The sequence below is a fragment of the Monomorium pharaonis genome, chromosome 11, assembly GCF_013373865.1.
Source record: "Monomorium pharaonis isolate MP-MQ-018 chromosome 11, ASM1337386v2, whole genome shotgun sequence".
Taxonomy (NCBI): Eukaryota; Metazoa; Arthropoda; class Insecta; order Hymenoptera; family Formicidae; genus Monomorium; species Monomorium pharaonis.
In genome coordinates, this window is record NC_050477.1 from 10,653,030 (window position 1) to 10,670,743 (window position 17,714).

The following is a 17,714-nucleotide window of genomic DNA, read 5'->3' on the forward strand; positions in this document are numbered from 1 at the left end:
AAATCTGACTTGTTACAATACGGAGATTAAACCTTTACCTCGGAAATTGACTTCCACGCGTGCGGGACTAATAAACCAGGGATACTCTCGTTTTCGCATATGGCAAGAAGACTGTTAAATTGTACCGTAAATCTAATTTATAATTTATAGATTTTCAGATTTTCAATGTGTATTTAAAATGTTTTCTTCCACTTGCGCACGCTGATATAAAAATAATACAATTCACAAGTTACATAAAATTAATAATTCACTTTAATTTGTGAAGATACGCACGGCGATGCATTACGCGAAAATAATAACTCAGCAAAGAATTCACGACACAAACGAAAACCGCAGAGAAAATATTTGTGTCACCTGGAGAATCAAACCCCCGTCAGAATGATGCCGGCGGCTATATTTCGCAATAGACAAAGGGGCCTCCTTATTCGCGTCCGTCGCGCATAACGTGATCGTTGAATTCCCACGTGTCAGTGAACCGAAAGCTCTGCAATACGAACTCGGCCATAGCTACGTGCAATAGTTCTGTTCCAGTTACAACTTCGTTTGTCTCTGTCTTTTCTTCCCCTCTAGAGATCAATACTCATTTCTGCGTGAAAACGTTCTATCGAGAGCAATAAATATTACCCAAGAAATTATTTCATTAATATTATTACAATCTGTTAATTTAATATTCACCGGTATTTACATTTATAATCCAAATTTTATTTATTTTATTTCCAATATTTTGACCGAATAATAATGTCAAAAAAATATATTTATGTAAATTGTCTTTTAACTTAAAATTTAATTAAAATTTGCCATAAATTATCAGAAATTTATTTATTTATTATACATATCGAATTATTTACATCAACGACGTGGGAGCGGCACAGAAATTTCCTTCCTCGGCATCGTCTTTGCTGTCTCCGTATACGGCTATGTAAAAACAGCCGCGCCGAATCGTCCCGTACCGTCGACTTTACCGCACACCCTAGAACTCGTCGGTATTCACCTACGAGAGCTGAGTTACACGACTCGCCTGACTCACAATTGCCACGCCTTCGTCGAGCCAAGGCATAATACTCTTTGTTGCATCGCGCGCGCGGAAACGTTGCATTTCGAGACAGCGTGTCGTGTTCCGCCGAGAAGTCGCGATTAGGACACTGTCTTAAACTAAAAGGAAAAAAAAATACACTGAGAAAAATGTGTAATGTTTGCAACTATAATTGCATAATAAAATAATTATAGTCAGGAATATCAATTTTGTGGTAATTATTACTATAATATTAGTAATCATATATCTATAGTGATTGTTTTATAGTACAACTTATTATTAAAATCTCCATTTTAGTTATGGCAAACATATCATAAATTGTACAGACTAATATAGTTAATATAATTTAAACAAACTATAATTTATATTATTGAATATAAATTATTCAATATTAAATTATATATTAAATATTAAACTATATATTATTGAACAACTATAAAAATATAGCTGGGTCCAAAAATCACTATAAATTATAACAATATTATGATTACTGCCAAAAAAATTTTTTTTCTTGGTGTAGGAACGCTAGTAATACGTCGATCAGTATTTGCATGACTATAATATCATGTACAAATAATACACTGCTTAAATTATTTATCTTAAATCAAGTTAAACTTGATTGTTTAAAATTGCATTTTGCTTGTACTTGATGCGCAATGAACAGTAGTATCTTCTAGATTTGCATGTTCTAAATGAAAGACTGAAGAAGAGACAAGCTATTTTACTCGAAGAGAAAGTGGACTGAATTATGTGCCGGGTAGAGTACATCGTAAAAAATTCCGTTGGCCAAAAGGCATGACTTACATTACGTTACGCATTTTCGTAGGCAAAGATTGTTTATCTATGAATACCGCACAAACTCTTTTACAATTTTTAAGAAATTTTTTAAGCAATTTATAAAATTTTAATTAAAACTTATGTTCTTATTAATCTGTGTGGTTTAATTTGTATTGATTATATAGAAATTTTTCGACACTTCTATTTTATTTATTGATAAAGAGAAAGTATAATTTTACGTGACCAAAGTATTATATTTAATACTCTTACTCGGCTAACAGCCGAATACTAACAGCTTAAATAATGAAAAATGAAAGATATTATTAAATAATACAGTGTATTAATATTTTTTTAAACTTATTCTTTAGAAAGTACATCGCTTAAAAGATTATTTTTAAAAAGAATAAGTTTAAAATGAAAAAAATATTAATATACTATATATAACAGTTTGGATCATAAAAATAATATGCGAATCTCCGCTTTACTGTACCATTAATTGCTGCGAGGATCTTTTACGCGCATCTCGTAATCCCTAAAGAAACACGTGCAATTAAGTTGCTCGCTCCACAAACTCAATCCTCGCTGAACGACACGCAATATCAGCTCATTGAGCGCGAAATTGCCGAGCCTAACTGTCGAGATTGAATCGACGAATTGCCGGGTATTTTTTTCAGACGTGGATGAGAAGACGTGACCGGTGGAAAATTAACCGACAATTCAGTGACATTAGCCGACTAACGGATTAGTATCATTCTGTTTTCATTGTGGACGTATTTCTTTGATATTCTTAAAACACACGGCACACTTTCCCAGGCGATTGCGGCCGCCGCGCAGGTGTCCCGTAAGGATACGTCCGCGGTATCCTTACGGATGATGAATGCTGTTATGCTTTCTAACGGCAATTCGCCAAATCGCTCCTCGAAGTGAACTGCACTAGTCCGCGATTTGTCCAATCGAGGGCCCGCATTTTCGGTTCCCCATGGTGGATTCCCGGCCCGAAAACGGACGAAAGCCGTTACGTTATTTCCACCGGCTTTCTACCGTTTAACCGTATCTCAGATCGTTGATTCGCATTATGCAGAAACAAGGTAACGAGACTAACGGATTAATCATTCACTTCATTTCCAACTGTTGAACCGCGCGGCGGTTCATGCTCGGCGACATTCGGCCGAATAATCACGGGAAAATTGCCGGCTACCAATTGTCTGTTTTATTCTCCCAAGAGCTACGATAAGATCGAGTTCACGAAGGCGGAAGTCTACGGATCGAATAATCGAAGACGGATTTTTAAATTTATGAAATGTGATAATATATTATACGAGAGCATTTGTGACTCTTAAATTCGCGAAATCGTAGACACGATATCAAAGTTTCAACGTCCTTGATTTCACGTCTTTATGTGAATTTCTAATCGTTTCCCATGGATCAACGGATCTCCAATGAGAATTACCGGTCTGTTATTTCACGGATCTGCCGTGATTACCTATAATCCTCAAGCGGCGGACGCGTCATCGTTTGTCCCGCGCAGGAAGATCGACTTCCGGTAGTAGTTCCGTCATCCATCGAAGCGACTCCGATTGATCTCCGTTTATGTTTACACTTAGCCAACAACACGTTTTACGCATTTCGCATGCGGGACACGTGGACGTGTGAGTTCCTCGGATGTGTCGCGTACCCGTATGTCGCGGAAAAACTCGAACGAGATGTGACTACCAATTGATGTTACCCCAAGTCCTCGAACTAATATATTCTTTTCCTTATTTATCATTTCCCGAGATTAGAATCTGTCTAAATCGAAATTTTATTCAGTTTTACGTTAAAATATCCAACAAAAATAGGGAATGAAAACAGCTTTTATTAAACTTTGTGTTATAAACAAAATTAACTTCAATGATTTTGTAATAAAACATTGCATGAAAATATTTTGTTACAATTTATTATTTTCTTTTTTTTCTCTGCAAGTACTAAGCAACATCTAGTGAATTTTTTATGAATTTTAAATTACAATAAATGTTTAGATCCGACTAATATAAAAAATAAGATAGATCTTAAGATCTTTAATTTTAAACATTTTTTTATACTACATAATATAATTTTAATCCTTGTAAGAGATATAGATTGATGTTATATAGATATTATATAAATTTTATTTACTTCTACATTTTTTAATTTGTAGTAACAATTAACTCGAGCAAAATAACAGGTCACGATAATGTTAAAATGATCATGATTGATCGAAAAATAACTATAATAATTATTTAATGATTTTTTTAATATTCTGTTCGAGATGTCCCCATTTGTCAACATTCTCCTCAATTTCGAGTTTTCCATCGTATTCTCAGAATCTGTCGACGGAGTGCACTACACATACTTACAGCTTGTAAGATCAATGGTAGCCGATAAATAATGCATGACTTCCATTCGCACGCGTCGTTGTAAGGTTGCACTCACGGGATGACGACTGGCTATCCTCTTCAGAGGAAAAGAGATCACGCTCGTGCAGCACGGTGAAAATCTTTTCGCACCTTCTTTCACGAGAATAAAAATGAATGCCCGTGTAATCCCGGCAGTGAAATCCGAGTGTTCGCGGCATCCGACATTTACGAGAACGGGTACTCCGAAGATATAAATTTTGAATGAGCAAAAATTGCACGATAGAACTCGCGAAATTGTACTATCAAGAATCTGTAGGACGTTACTGACATTTATTTTAAATGGAATTTCAACATCGAAGATATATACGATCATTTCTGGTATCAAGATATCATGGAATATATATGAGGCCTTTTTTGATGTCAAGGATCTATTAAATTATATTTACGAGAATGTAGACGCTTTACAATTAAGAATCAATGACACCGGCGTGGCCCAAGGTTTCGCGTATATAAAATGCATGTGAGTGAATACGAGCAAGTTTTCTTTCTCACGCATAAGCGCTCGTGACAAAATCGTAGTTCATCCTTGGAGATAATGGCACGCAGAGAGAGAGAGAGAGAGAGAGAGAGAGAGAGAGAGAGAGAGAGAGGCGTTATATAACACGACGTGTGTGCTCGCAGTGATAAATCGCGCTTTTCTCATGGGTAATCTTGCTCGCAAATGCTCGAGCTTGTTTCGGAGAGTGACTCGAATGAGTAGCTTTATCGGCCAACAACAAAGATTAGGAATTAAAGGAATTTAATATATTTACAAAGGACTTAAATATTTACTTTATATAATTAAATTTAAATTAAATAAAATTAATTTACTAATAATAAATAAAATTAATAATATAATAAAGAAAACTATAAAAAGAACATTAAAGTAAGATTTAGAAATGTTTATTTTGTTTTTTTATTTAAAATAAATTTTATAAGTATTTCCAAAAGATCTACATGTTTTTTTTTTAAACATTATTGAAATATTTTAGAAACAGTATCTCCAAGCCATGGACAAAATTTGTTCATATTAATGTTGCATATAACATTAAACACAATATGTCAAAACGTTACATGTTATCTATAAAATTGCAATAACATACATATTAATGATTTTATACTCATCTTAAATAAGTTCTATAGAAAATATTCACAAAAACGATAGATATAATTTTACTTTATTTTATTTTAATTTTAATACAAAAACTGAATCTAAAACAAAAACAGAGAATATTAAAACACTTGTCCATTAATTATCGTGCAGTACAAGCAACAAAAGATTAAACACTCTAGTTAATAATGCATACGTTAGCATATGTATGCCTATCTTGTAACATATTGCGGCCATGACCGATAATAAAAATTAAAGAGAACTCGTAAAATAGTGTGTTTTCTCTCTTTCCTGCCTTTTTCTTTTTTTCTCTGTCTTTAATTTGTTCCACTTGTTCAAAGATTTATGAAGATAACTAAAATTAAAAGCAAACTTCAATACAAAGAATCTGTCCTCATACGTGAAAAAATTCACGTTAAAAGATAATAAAAAATTAAATTTTAGAGATTGCAGATAGCAACTTTGTAAATTTCTATATTATTTATTAAGTTTGTAAGTTCTTGTTTTTATTAATGAATTAATAATATTTAGAATTTGGAGAAGTTTAGATATTATTTATAAAATTAAATTAGATCGATATGGTATAACAATAATTCTTCTATTTTGCAAGTCTTTTATCTTTAATATATTCTCTCTCTCTCTCTCTCTCTCTCTCTCTCTCTCTCTCTCTCTCTCTCTCTCTCTCTCTCTCTCAAGATTTAAATACAAATACAAAAAAAGTAATAACTGTTTTTTTTTAACTTACAGGCGAGAATATCTTTTTAAGATTAAAATATTCTCTCTTACATTATATATTTATAATATTCTAAGAATAACGGATTTATATTCGCAATGATTACAGTAACTAGGATCGATGAACCATTTGACTAATGATCCATAAAATTAATTGGAAAGATCCGTAAAATCTGCGAAAACTATAACATTAAGGCGAATATTTTATTGCTACGATCTGAAACCGTTTTACATTAAGACTTCCTAACGGGATCTTTTCTCTGTGTTACAGTTCTGGCCACTCTGTTGGCTATCACTCAAGAAGCCCCCCAGAATGTCAGACATCAAAACTACGAGCAGTATCCTCGCGAGGCCTACTTTAACGGCTCGGCGTTCCTGAAATTGAACTCCTTCGTATCGGTGCACCGTCACAGCGGCCTCAGCTTCCGCACGTGCGATCCCGGTCGACTATTCTTACAAAAGTACGATGACAATTCGATCAGTCTCGAGGTGACACCCGAGGGACTACTCTTCGTGGCTGTGGTCGAGCAGCAGAGGTATCGAGCCAGACTGAACGCCAGGTTACTCGACAACAACTGGCATAACGTCAACCTGGTATTTAGGGTCGGCAATCTCACCCTAAATGCCGCAGGACATACTCAGGTAAATTTTTACCACAAAATATACAACAAAGATGTAATTGAATATATATAGAATTAAATTATTTTAATATTGTCGTAATATTAATAAAACTACAACAGTTACGTTTCATTTATTATTTTTAGACAGACCAAATAAATGTTATTGTACTCGCTAAAGAAATTCGTCACTTTAGATAGTTAAAATACGAATCGATTAAATAGATTTCATAAAAATGTTTGAATAAACGTTAAGTCAATCTTAATTTTTAAGAGAGGCATAGATATACAGGAAACATTTTCTTTAGATGGTCGCGAATGCGACTTACAATTCCGCTATCCTGACACTTCCCGACTATGAGATGAACAATTCGCTCATAGTCGGCGAAGGGTTCAGAGGTTGCATCCTGCGAGGGCCCGGGATCCTCTTCAACGGCAGCGTCAATCACGGGGCCGTTTTCGGGCCCTGTCCGTTGGATCCTACCAAAGAATGTAAGAATTCATAATTTTTTTACTACAGAATAAACTTTTCCTCTAAGTTCCTTATACCGTAGAGTATTTTTGCACCACGATAAGAGCGTTGAGTAATCGCACACGAGTATGATAGATCGATAAATGTAGTTGCTACACAAATAAATAGAACACTCTTAGGCCAGAGTTGCAATTATATAATAATAAGTTAAGTCATCGAGAGAAAAAGAAAGAGTGATAATTCTGCAACGATGGATCGATATCATGTCCATTGCAAACAAAATATTCTTAGCTCCTAGATAATTATTGATTGATAAAAGGAGACTAGATTATGATATCAATATTTAAAAAATTTGAGCTAAACGAACAAGTTAGAGAAATGATTTTTTAGAAGAAATTTTTCCTTAAATATGGTTATTTTTTATTTTGTTATATTATTAAGTATTTTTTCCTACTTGATTTGTATGTGTTTTTAAATATATAAATTATATTTATTAAATATATAAATTATAGTTATTAAACGTGCGGCATGTACTTTCAGAATTAGAAACAGAAAGAATTTTACTGTAATTTCCATTCACTGGCCTTTCGTCTCTTTGTTTTGAAATAGTTTTATCGTGATGTTCTGTCTGCAAATTTCTTTGCACATCACGTACAGCTTGATTGCGACAGGAAGAAGAAAAGAAGAACATATGAGAGAAGTGAAGTATTTTAAAAGAAGGGAAAGAAAAGTATTTTAAAAGTAGCGTCGCACGAGTGTTTCTTCCGAGTAAAGTTCACTGCATGCGAGTTTGTTTTGTGAAAAACAACGAATTTTCAGGTGGAACGAGCGGTCTCGGGGGTGGCACAGGGACACCCGTCGCTACGGTACCCGCTAAGGATTTCTGCCACCACGAGCCATGCATGATGCATGGTAAATGCGTGTCGCGGCAGGATCGCTACGAGTGCCACTGTTACGCCCGATACTCCGGCAACAACTGCCAGATTGATAATGGTAGACCTCGTCGATATCTTGAATGCGCGGGGTTTACGGCGATATGTGGGGCGAGCGGATTCATACCCGACGCGCGCGCTAAACGGCAACGTTACGTCACGTTAATTACCGTGTCGTGACACGGAGAAGATAGCGTCCTGCCGTAAATTCGTTCCCGTTCTCGCGAAAACATCTTGTGGAAATGTTTTCAAAATTAAGAAATAAAAAGAAATTAAAACATAGACGAACGTTTTTATACATATATGTACATACATAGATTGAAATGTGAATTAAGAATAAAAATGTGAGCGAAAAGTTAATTGTATAATAGTCGCGTTGCAATATATATCTCTAGGAGAAATTGAAAAATTATATTAAATATTAAATCAATTTTTTATATATTTTTAAGATAAATATATTAGGATTCCTTATAAAAATGTAATATTAGGCAGTACTAAATTGATGAGTGATTATTTATTTGAGTATTAAAAGTACTAACAACAGTGCTTTTAATATTTAAAATAAGGATTACTGACCAATTTAATACTGTCTAGTATTACATTATAAAAACCATTTTAAGGGATATTAAATACTATTTTTCTTGTAATAAATTAAAATCGAAGTTAATTATTTGCGACAGAATGGGTATGAATTCTTTCTCGCACTTCGTAAATCTGTTTCTGCTTTGAAACTATAGAAACCTGTAGAAATGCTTTTTGCTTTGTATTCAGTTATTTGCTTCAAATCCATACTTGCTCAATTGTTTTAGATAGCTGTTGCTTTTTCGTTCTTTGAACACTTTATCTTTCAAGAAAATTACTTCGAAAATAAGTTGTTTTGTGAAATATCTCGTAAGTTAAACGCGCGAATGTTAACGCGAAAGATAAATTTCGGGGATTTCATTATATTCAACTGCAGAATAATCTTGCTGCTTGCTTTATTTTTTTCCTCTATCTATATTTAATAATTTTGATTAACTATTTAGAATTTTTATTTTTTGAATAATGTATCTATAATTGGATTTATTATTACCGATATAATTACTGAAAAAGATATAAGTATAACCGAAAAAGTATACTCTCTAAATGACAATCACTGATTTGCAGTGATAGACTTATAACTTATAACTGACAATTAGTGAGCATTCGCTGTTTTTTAATGATTTTGACTTCAATATTAATGTATTATCACTGAAAGATTAATGTTTTTATTTTATTGATTGATAAGTCTATCACTGAAAATCAATGTAACTTCACTGACTTCACTGATTTTTTATTGATTGTACTTTAGAGAGTAATATATTTAAAAAGGAAATCTTTGATTTTAGCATGCAATTAATCAATGTCATCGCAATTTAATATCATCCTATTTTTTTCTTTTGTCGTAAATAAAATAAATATTTCAAGAAAGGTAACTATCTTTCAGGCTCACCCTGTCTGAGCGCACCCTGTCGCAATGGTGGCACTTGCAATGAAGACACGCGCGGTGACTTTAGCTGCAACTGTAAGCCCGGCTTTACCGGTAGCTTCTGCGAATCTCAACTGGGAGTACGATTATGCGAGCAGAATCCATGTAGAAACGATGGCATTTGTCTGGCGCTAACAGATAGCGAGTACAAGTGCCAATGTCAGGCTGGCTGGACCGGAAAGAACTGTGAAACTAATATTAACGAATGCGCTTCGAATCCATGCAAGAACAAGGGGATTTGCATCGATGGGATCAATAATTACACTTGTAGATGCAACAGCACCGGGTGAGTCTTTTTAAGAAACGGAAGTTAAATTTTAAATTACAATCTATGTATAATTGTAATCTACATTTTCGGCATCGTTTAATCGTTGCTATTTTACTCGTCAGCTTTCATCTTCGCGGATTATTATTTCTTGACGTGAAATTGGAATTTTTGAAGTATTTTACCAAAATGATTTATTACTTTACGAATTCTTGCATTGCTTTAATTTTCTATACTTTAGGCTATTCTAGACTTTACACGTGTCAAAAATGTTTATATTCCTAAAATCATTTCTAAAACTCTATAAAAAAATATCGATTCAATCGATTTTAAATTCTGAGAGATGTTAAATCCCATGGAAATGAGAAATTTTTGTAATGCACATCTCAAAACGTTTTTTCTTACATTTCTTCTCCTCAGTTACGAGGGCGTTAACTGCGACGTGGACATCGACGAGTGTCAGGCGAACCCGTGCCTGAACAACGGTGAATGCTTCGATACCTACGGTACCTACACCTGCGCCTGTCCGAAGGGCTTCGACGGCCTGAATTGCGAGCTCAATCTGAACGAGTGCTTGTCCGCGCCTTGTGCCAACGGTGGCGAATGCGTCGACAATGTGGGCAGTTATCACTGTAATTGCCTCCCAGGTTTCGCGGGAGACAATTGTGAACTTAAACGTCACTGCGAGAACGCGGCTTGTCCGCTTAACAGCATCTGCGTGGAGGACGCTCATGGGGCTCAGTGTGTCTGCAATCCCGGTTTAATGGGTAATCCGCCTAATTGCACAGTCAACTATTGCGCCAGCAACCCCTGCGCCAACGGCGGCACTTGTACCAGCGGCAGAGATAATTACAACTGCACCTGCCCCCCTGAATGGAAAGGTGAAAATTAATCATGATTAAAATTAACAATATTTACTTGCTGCGATGCTGCAAACTTATCTTAATATTGACTATCTTACATGAGAAGTCGTTTATTTAATACAAGCTTACAAATTTTTCTATTAAAAATATTTTGCTAAATTTTAGTATGTGAAGATTTTTGAGTTTACTGCGAATCTGAAGTCAAAATTGAAAAAGGAATGAAACAATGGCAAGTTTAATGTTATGCCAAAATTAAAACTATAAAAATATATAAATGCTGTATTAGACCTAGGCTCTTTGTATTAAGTAAAAAAAGGTCTTGGCGGAAATCAGAGAGACACTTTTTAGATGTAAGTGACGTCTAGAAATTAAATAGAGTAACATTTACTCATAAACACATTAAAGATAATGAAAATATCAGTTTTGCTTTTAATTTTATTATAATAAATTACAATTTTTGGTGTATTCTTATTCCTATTATATCTATTCATACAAGCCATCATCGATAAATCGAACAGTGCCTGCAGTAACTGCACTTACGAAAGATGATTCGGTCTTTTATAAAAGAGCAGCGTCCTGACGTTGCTAATTCCGGTTAGTCATTCTCGATGTTTTCTAAAGCATCGGTTAAATCTTCGTCATCTTCCTTGTCGTCCCGCTCATCTTTATCTTTTTATCAAAGAGATTGCAAAATAAAGCTGACGGTGGCTCACACTAAATAAAAATCAGTGCAATTTCTTCAGCAGAATGTTTTCCCTATAAAAATGTAATACTGAGCAGTATTAAATTGGCCAGTAATCATTATTTATTTTAGGTATTAAAAATACTACCAACAGTATTTTTAATACTTAAAATAAGTATTAATTACTAGTTAATTTAACACTGTTCAGTATTACATTTGTATAAGAACTCCTATCTTAAACGTAGAGCTATTTAAAATTTCTACCTATTACGTTGAAAATAATTTATTATTTACACTATGTATTGAAATAAAAGTTAAAGCAGCAAAAAACATGATCCACTTTGCTAAAAGAAACAACTTCATCGTCTCACCTGGTCGATAACGACACACGTTCGATTTTCCTGTGTCACTGTACGCACGGACACGTTCTTTGATCCCCAGTGGGGACTTTGCGTTATCAATAATTTTTTTGAGGAAAATCCTTCCGTGTTTATCTACCGAAGGATTTAATTTCTAGACGTCCTGCTGAGGATTGTCTCAATTATAATTGTTTATAATTATTGTTTTTTTGCAAATTTCTTTATTTCTTTTTTTTTTCGAACAAAAATTAATTTTTAATTATATTTTTTTGTAAATCAAAGTTTTTTCAAATTATTATACATTTAATTTACAATAATATCAAATTTTCGAGACGCCCGTGATTTTTTATTTGAAAGCGAATGATGTTTTTGCAGGAAAGAATTGTCAGATCGGTGTTGATGAGTGCCTATCACAACCATGTCAGAATGGCGGTACCTGCATTGACCGTGTCAACGGATACACTTGCAACTGCACCAAAGGCTTCGTGGGTGAAAATTGCGAACGGGAATACGATGCCTGCTTCATAAATCCTTGTCAGAACAACGGCACGTGTACGCTGATGCCAAGATCGAAGAAAGAATTCGTTTGCGAATGTCTGCACGGTTTTGAGGGCAAGGTATTGCAATTATATTTTTATTTATGCAAAATATATAGATTTTATGATACATTTCTGTTTTAAGAAAACCAGAAGAATGTGATCAAATCAGATTTAAATTTTATTTAAATTGTATCTAATTTTATAATGAAATTAACATTTTAATCGGATACATACTGAGCTATTATAAAGAAATTATCCTTTCTCAACAATATTTTACAATATTAGTTAAAAGTTATCGAAAAATTAAAAAACCTGCAGGCTTTTTAAATTTATTCTTTATTTTTTGGACCAACAATTAAAAAATTTTATCGTGGTGTGTGTATTTAAAAAAAGTAGATACTTTATATGTGTTTGTAAAATATATATTAAAATTATATTTATATATAAAAACATAAAGTCTACAATTAAAGTATTGCATAATACATCATACATGCATAAATTGAAATTAATAATTGAATTTATGCATAAATTGGAAATGTGATAGGATTTCAAAACACGATCGGATAAATGTTGATCAAAGATGATTATTAAATTATGTAATAAATAACATTAAAATTAACATTATAACATTACATAACATTTAAAAAGATAATAAATTTAATCTTTACTAGCTAAAAACGTAGAATTATAGACTTTTTCTTATGTAATTTTATCGGGATTTTAAGCAGAGACATGTACAAGAGGAATTTTGTTAAGATGTAAATTTAATTAAATTTAATATGATTTAATTTAAGGTGTGCGACGTGAATATTGACGATTGCATCGGCGTAGAATGCCCGGATGACAAGATTTGCGTTGACGGTATCGCCGGTTACGAATGCAAATGCCACGATGGCTACAGAGATCCTAATTGCACGCTGATTGTAGATCACTGTGTCGCAAAACCGTGCAGCAACAATAGCACGTGCGTTGATCTTGGCGAGCACGGCTTTGAGTGCAAATGCACTCAAGGCTTTCAAGGCAAGTATTTGTCAAATTTGAAACAATGGGGATGATAATTAAATCAATCAAGAATTTCAAAAGCTTTAGAAAATTATTTCGAAAGTTTGCATAAGAAACTATTTCTAGGAATTTTTTTTGATGGTTTCTAGTTATGTTTAACTCATTAAATTATTGTTTTTTATAATTCAATTTAATTTAATTTATATTATTTTTGTCTTACTCTCTGATATGAGAGAAAAAATTAGCAAATTATAGCTTATACCTTATCCCTTTAACTACCTGTACCTGTACATTTCTAACAATTTAATTATGATTTACTCGCAGGCCAGTATTGCGACCTCGATATAAACGAGTGCACGTTACACGGCAGTGCCCTGTGCAACAACGGGATCTGCGTTAATTCTCCGGGTAGCTACGACTGCTTCTGCCGGCCCGGTTTCTCTGGCGATCATTGTGACATTAACATCGACGAGTGTCTGTGCGGCCCTTGCAAGAATAACGCTACCTGCATCGACGGGATCAACATGTTTCAGTGTCTGTGCCAGCCCGGTTACACCGGCAAGACCTGCGAGGTGGACGTGAACGAGTGCGACAGCAACCCGTGCCACAACGGCGCGCAATGTGTGAACGGTATAGCGTCATACACGTGCATGTGTCCGGCGGGCTTCCTCGGCTCCAATTGCGAGATCAATATTGACGAATGCGAATCGTCACCTTGCATGAATCAAGGAACGTGCATCGACGACGTAAACGGTTACACTTGTGACTGCAGCGATACAGGTTTCGAGGTAGGGTTGACTATATTCAAGATCGGAAAGTAACATATTTACAAAAAGGATTAAAAATTGTTACATTATGAGTAACGGTTACTTTTATGAAGCAATGTTATATTATTGTAAAATCATGTAGCAAAGAAAATTATATTATAAGTATATTTTTTTACAATAAATAAAATCAATTAATCAAGTCGACTTTCTGGCAAATGAGTTTATTAAATAAACTGTATAAATAAAGTTTATTTAAGAAACTGATTTGCCAGAAAGTCAATTTGATTAACTGATTAATATATTTATTGTTTATTATCACTGGTGACAAAAAGTTTACCTTATATATTTTTTTAATTAAAAAAAATAACTCGCCATTACTAACATAAATTCTTTCTCGAGTAACACAGCTCTGATTATTAGATTTATTTCAGTTTTTTCATTTAATTTAACTCATTAGAGATAATCTTTAAAAGTAACCCGATAACTTTTTTAGAGTAGATTTTAATTGTATTAAACTCAAAATATTTAAATATTTATTTTTATAATGTAATTTAAAAAGTACGATTTAATAAATAAGATTAAATTTAATTTTTAATTATAATCTAAAACTTCTTTATCTGCAATTTTCAAGGGTCCACATTGCGAGAATAATATAGACGAATGCCTGTCGCAACCGTGTGTAAATGGCGGATTGTGCGTGGACGACATCAAGATTTATAAGTGCCAATGCTATGCCGGCTACACTGGTAAGAATTGCGAATTGGATGTAAACGAATGCGAGAGCTCGCCCTGCCAGTACAATGGCACTTGCCTCGAGCGATCAAATAAAGAACTTTACAAGAGTGAGGCCTTAAATTTACCCGCGATCTTCACTCAGGAGTTCAGTTACGCCAATGCCAGCGGGTAAGTCTTTAATCAAATCTTTCAGCCCTTTCCTGGTTTTCCTTGCTCTCTTAAAAATTTAGATATCTTTTTCTTCACTTTTTCATTAATTCTTTTATTAATTTTGAAAAGACATTGTTTTACTTCAGAATTTCATTCAGAAATTCTACTTAAAATCCATAACAATGCGGGATTAAGAAGATTACTTTAAATATTTGTGACTCTCGGAACAGATCTCTTACATCTTTCACTCGAAACGTGTCAAGAGAATAAGTTGTCAAAATCTCTTGTTAGATATGAGTGCCTCTGCGTGCAAGGTGTCACCGGCAAGAACTGCGAGGTGAATATCAACGAGTGTGACAGCAATCCTTGCGGTCCAGGCACCTGTATGGATCGCATCGGCGGTTACACTTGCGAGTGTGACGAGGGCTACGAAGGGGATCACTGCCAGCATGAGATCGACGAGTGCAAACGATACACTCCCTGCGAGCACGGGTTATGCACCGACGCCAAAGCCGACTACTTTTGCACCTGCGAGCCGGAGTACGGTGGCAAAAACTGCTCAGTAAAGCTGATGGGCTGTCAGGGCAATGCCTGCCAGAACGGCGGCACTTGCTGGCCGTATCTGGTCGATGAGACCATCCACAAGTTTAACTGCACCTGTCCCAATGGCTACCACGGCGAGGTCTGCGATTACGTAAGTTATTATATTTCTTATTAAATAAATATTTTAACTAATATAATTTTAATATAATCAAAAGCATTTGTTGTTATATACACGCAATATTGTTTTATAATTCGCTTTTAACTGACAGAGACTTTTCCCTGCATAAAATGTCCGATTCAAAAATAGTGTTTTGCATTCACGAGATTTTATCGGAAATTCTGCTTTGCAAAAATCTCGGATTGGATTCAATTGAATATCTTCTGAATTCTGCTTTTTGTAAAATGTCAATATTTTTTAATTCTTTTCAATCTGACGTTTTATGCAGGGTTTAATATCCAACAAAATTTCTACTCAATTCACAAAATTTTCTCGTTTTTATTCATATTTGAAAACAAAATCTAAACACTGAAACAAAAATGTTTATCACTCACGCTTAATTATGCTTTATCACACTTATTTACTCTTTCCGAAGCGCTTCTGGCGAAAGAAGGTGCGTAAATGCATGTTCCGTTTATATAAGCAATTTAAACACTTTAAAACACACTGTTGTTCGACAAATTCACAGGTGACGACGATGTCTCTGAGCGGCAGCTCCTACGTCCTGGTAAACACCACACGTGACGAAGGCTATGATATCCAATTTCGCTTCAGGACCACACTGCCGAATGGCCTCTTAGCGATCGGTAGAGGTGTGACCATTTATATTCTTCAGCTGGTGAACGGCAAACTCAACATACACTCTAGTATATTGAACAAATGGGACGGAGTCTTCGTCGGTAGTGGACTCAACGACTCCAACTGGCAGAAGGCTTTCGTAGCGATTAACGCGACTCATCTCGTCCTTTCGGCCAACGAGGAACAGACTATCTATCCTATCAGTCCCAATGAAGGCTCCAACTCTTCAAACCATACGTCCTTCCCCATGACTTTTGTGGGCGGCAGTCACATCAGCTCTCTGAGCTTTCTGAGAAGATTATCCCGCCTACCTTCATTCACTTTTTTCGTTGGCTGCATGGAAGATGTGGTCATCAACGGCGAATGGGTACGCTGATCTGCTACTAATCTTAATTTACTTTGATTTATTTTGATTAGCAGTAAGATATATTAAAAATTTCAACTCTATTATTTTTTAATTATTAATTTTTATGACCAATTTGCACCAATTTTTTTATTTGTCAAACTCTTAGATTCAAATGCGATACCTTCATAATTTCTATAATAACATCTCTAATATTTATCTCAGGTCTACTCTGGCACTACGTCGAAAACTGTATACATGGAGGATGTGGAACCGGGCTGTCCTCGCGAGGCTCAATGCTCGCAGGAGCATTATCCTTGTAAGAACGGTGGTCACTGTACCGATCGTTGGCGCGACTTTTATTGCAAATGCGAGCGGCCTTATCTTGGTCACACCTGTCAGTACAACATGACAGCCGCCACCTTCGGATATGAGAATATCACGAACGGCTACGTGACCGTGAGAGTCAGTGACGCGGTCAGACGTACCGTCAGCTCGGTCGTCGATATCTCCATGTTCATCCGCACGCGAGAAAGCTATGGCGATATCTTCTATCTGGGCACGGAACTGGACTCCCCGAAGCCGCAGGAAAAGACCTACATAGCAGCGCAGTTGGAGGGCGGAGAATTGCTGGTCAGGATTCAATTTAATGGCACGGAAGCTTATACCGTCGGCGGCGTGAAGCTCAACGATGGAAACAACCATCTGATCCAGGTGGTGAGAAACGTCACTCTCGTCCAAGTGAAAATCAACGGTACCGAGTATTTCCGCAAAACCATTAGCGCCACGGGAGACCTGAACGTGACTGTCCTTTATCTGGGAGGATTACCGCAAACGTCGCGGTACATCCGCCAAGTTGATAGCAGGCAGATGGAAGTGCAGCAAACACCGCAAATCAATTTCAAGGGCATCATCCAAGATGTGCAGATATCGAACGGCACGAGAACGATGGTCGTGGAGTTTTTCCCGCTAAAGGTAATACAGCAATATGAATTCAAATTCTATAAATTTTTAGATCCATTGTTTTAAATTTTTATTACTTCTTTTTTCTTCAACATATTTTCATTCAAGATTT

The 17,714-nt window shown here is 35.1% G+C and overlaps 1 protein-coding gene across 4 annotated transcripts in view; it reads left to right on the plus strand.

Annotated features, from left to right (window-relative positions):
* LOC105837247 (protein crumbs) overlaps positions 1-17,714 on the plus strand; it is a 38,622-nt gene that overhangs the window by 13,588 nt on the left and 7,320 nt on the right. Inside the window, exons 2-14 of one of the 4 annotated variants that reach the window (XM_012681837.3) lie at positions 6,339-6,709; positions 6,993-7,176; positions 7,976-8,149; positions 9,554-9,881; positions 10,281-10,741; positions 12,140-12,381; positions 13,098-13,323; positions 13,630-14,093; positions 14,704-14,975; positions 15,249-15,651; positions 16,094-16,111; positions 16,187-16,663; positions 16,865-17,614. In XM_012681837.3, the coding sequence (XP_012537291.2) occupies positions 6,339-6,709; positions 6,993-7,176; positions 7,976-8,149; positions 9,554-9,881; positions 10,281-10,741; positions 12,140-12,381; positions 13,098-13,323; positions 13,630-14,093; positions 14,704-14,975; positions 15,249-15,651; positions 16,094-16,111; positions 16,187-16,663; positions 16,865-17,614 (4,370 nt within the window). Of the gene's footprint in view, positions 1-6,338; positions 6,710-6,992; positions 7,177-7,975; positions 8,150-9,553; positions 9,882-10,280; positions 10,742-12,139; positions 12,382-13,097; positions 13,324-13,629; positions 14,094-14,703; positions 14,976-15,248; positions 15,652-16,093; positions 16,664-16,864; positions 17,615-17,714 lie in introns of all 4 variants that reach the window. The other 3 variants (XM_036293783.1, XM_012681838.3, XM_036293784.1) reach the window with 3 other exon arrangements.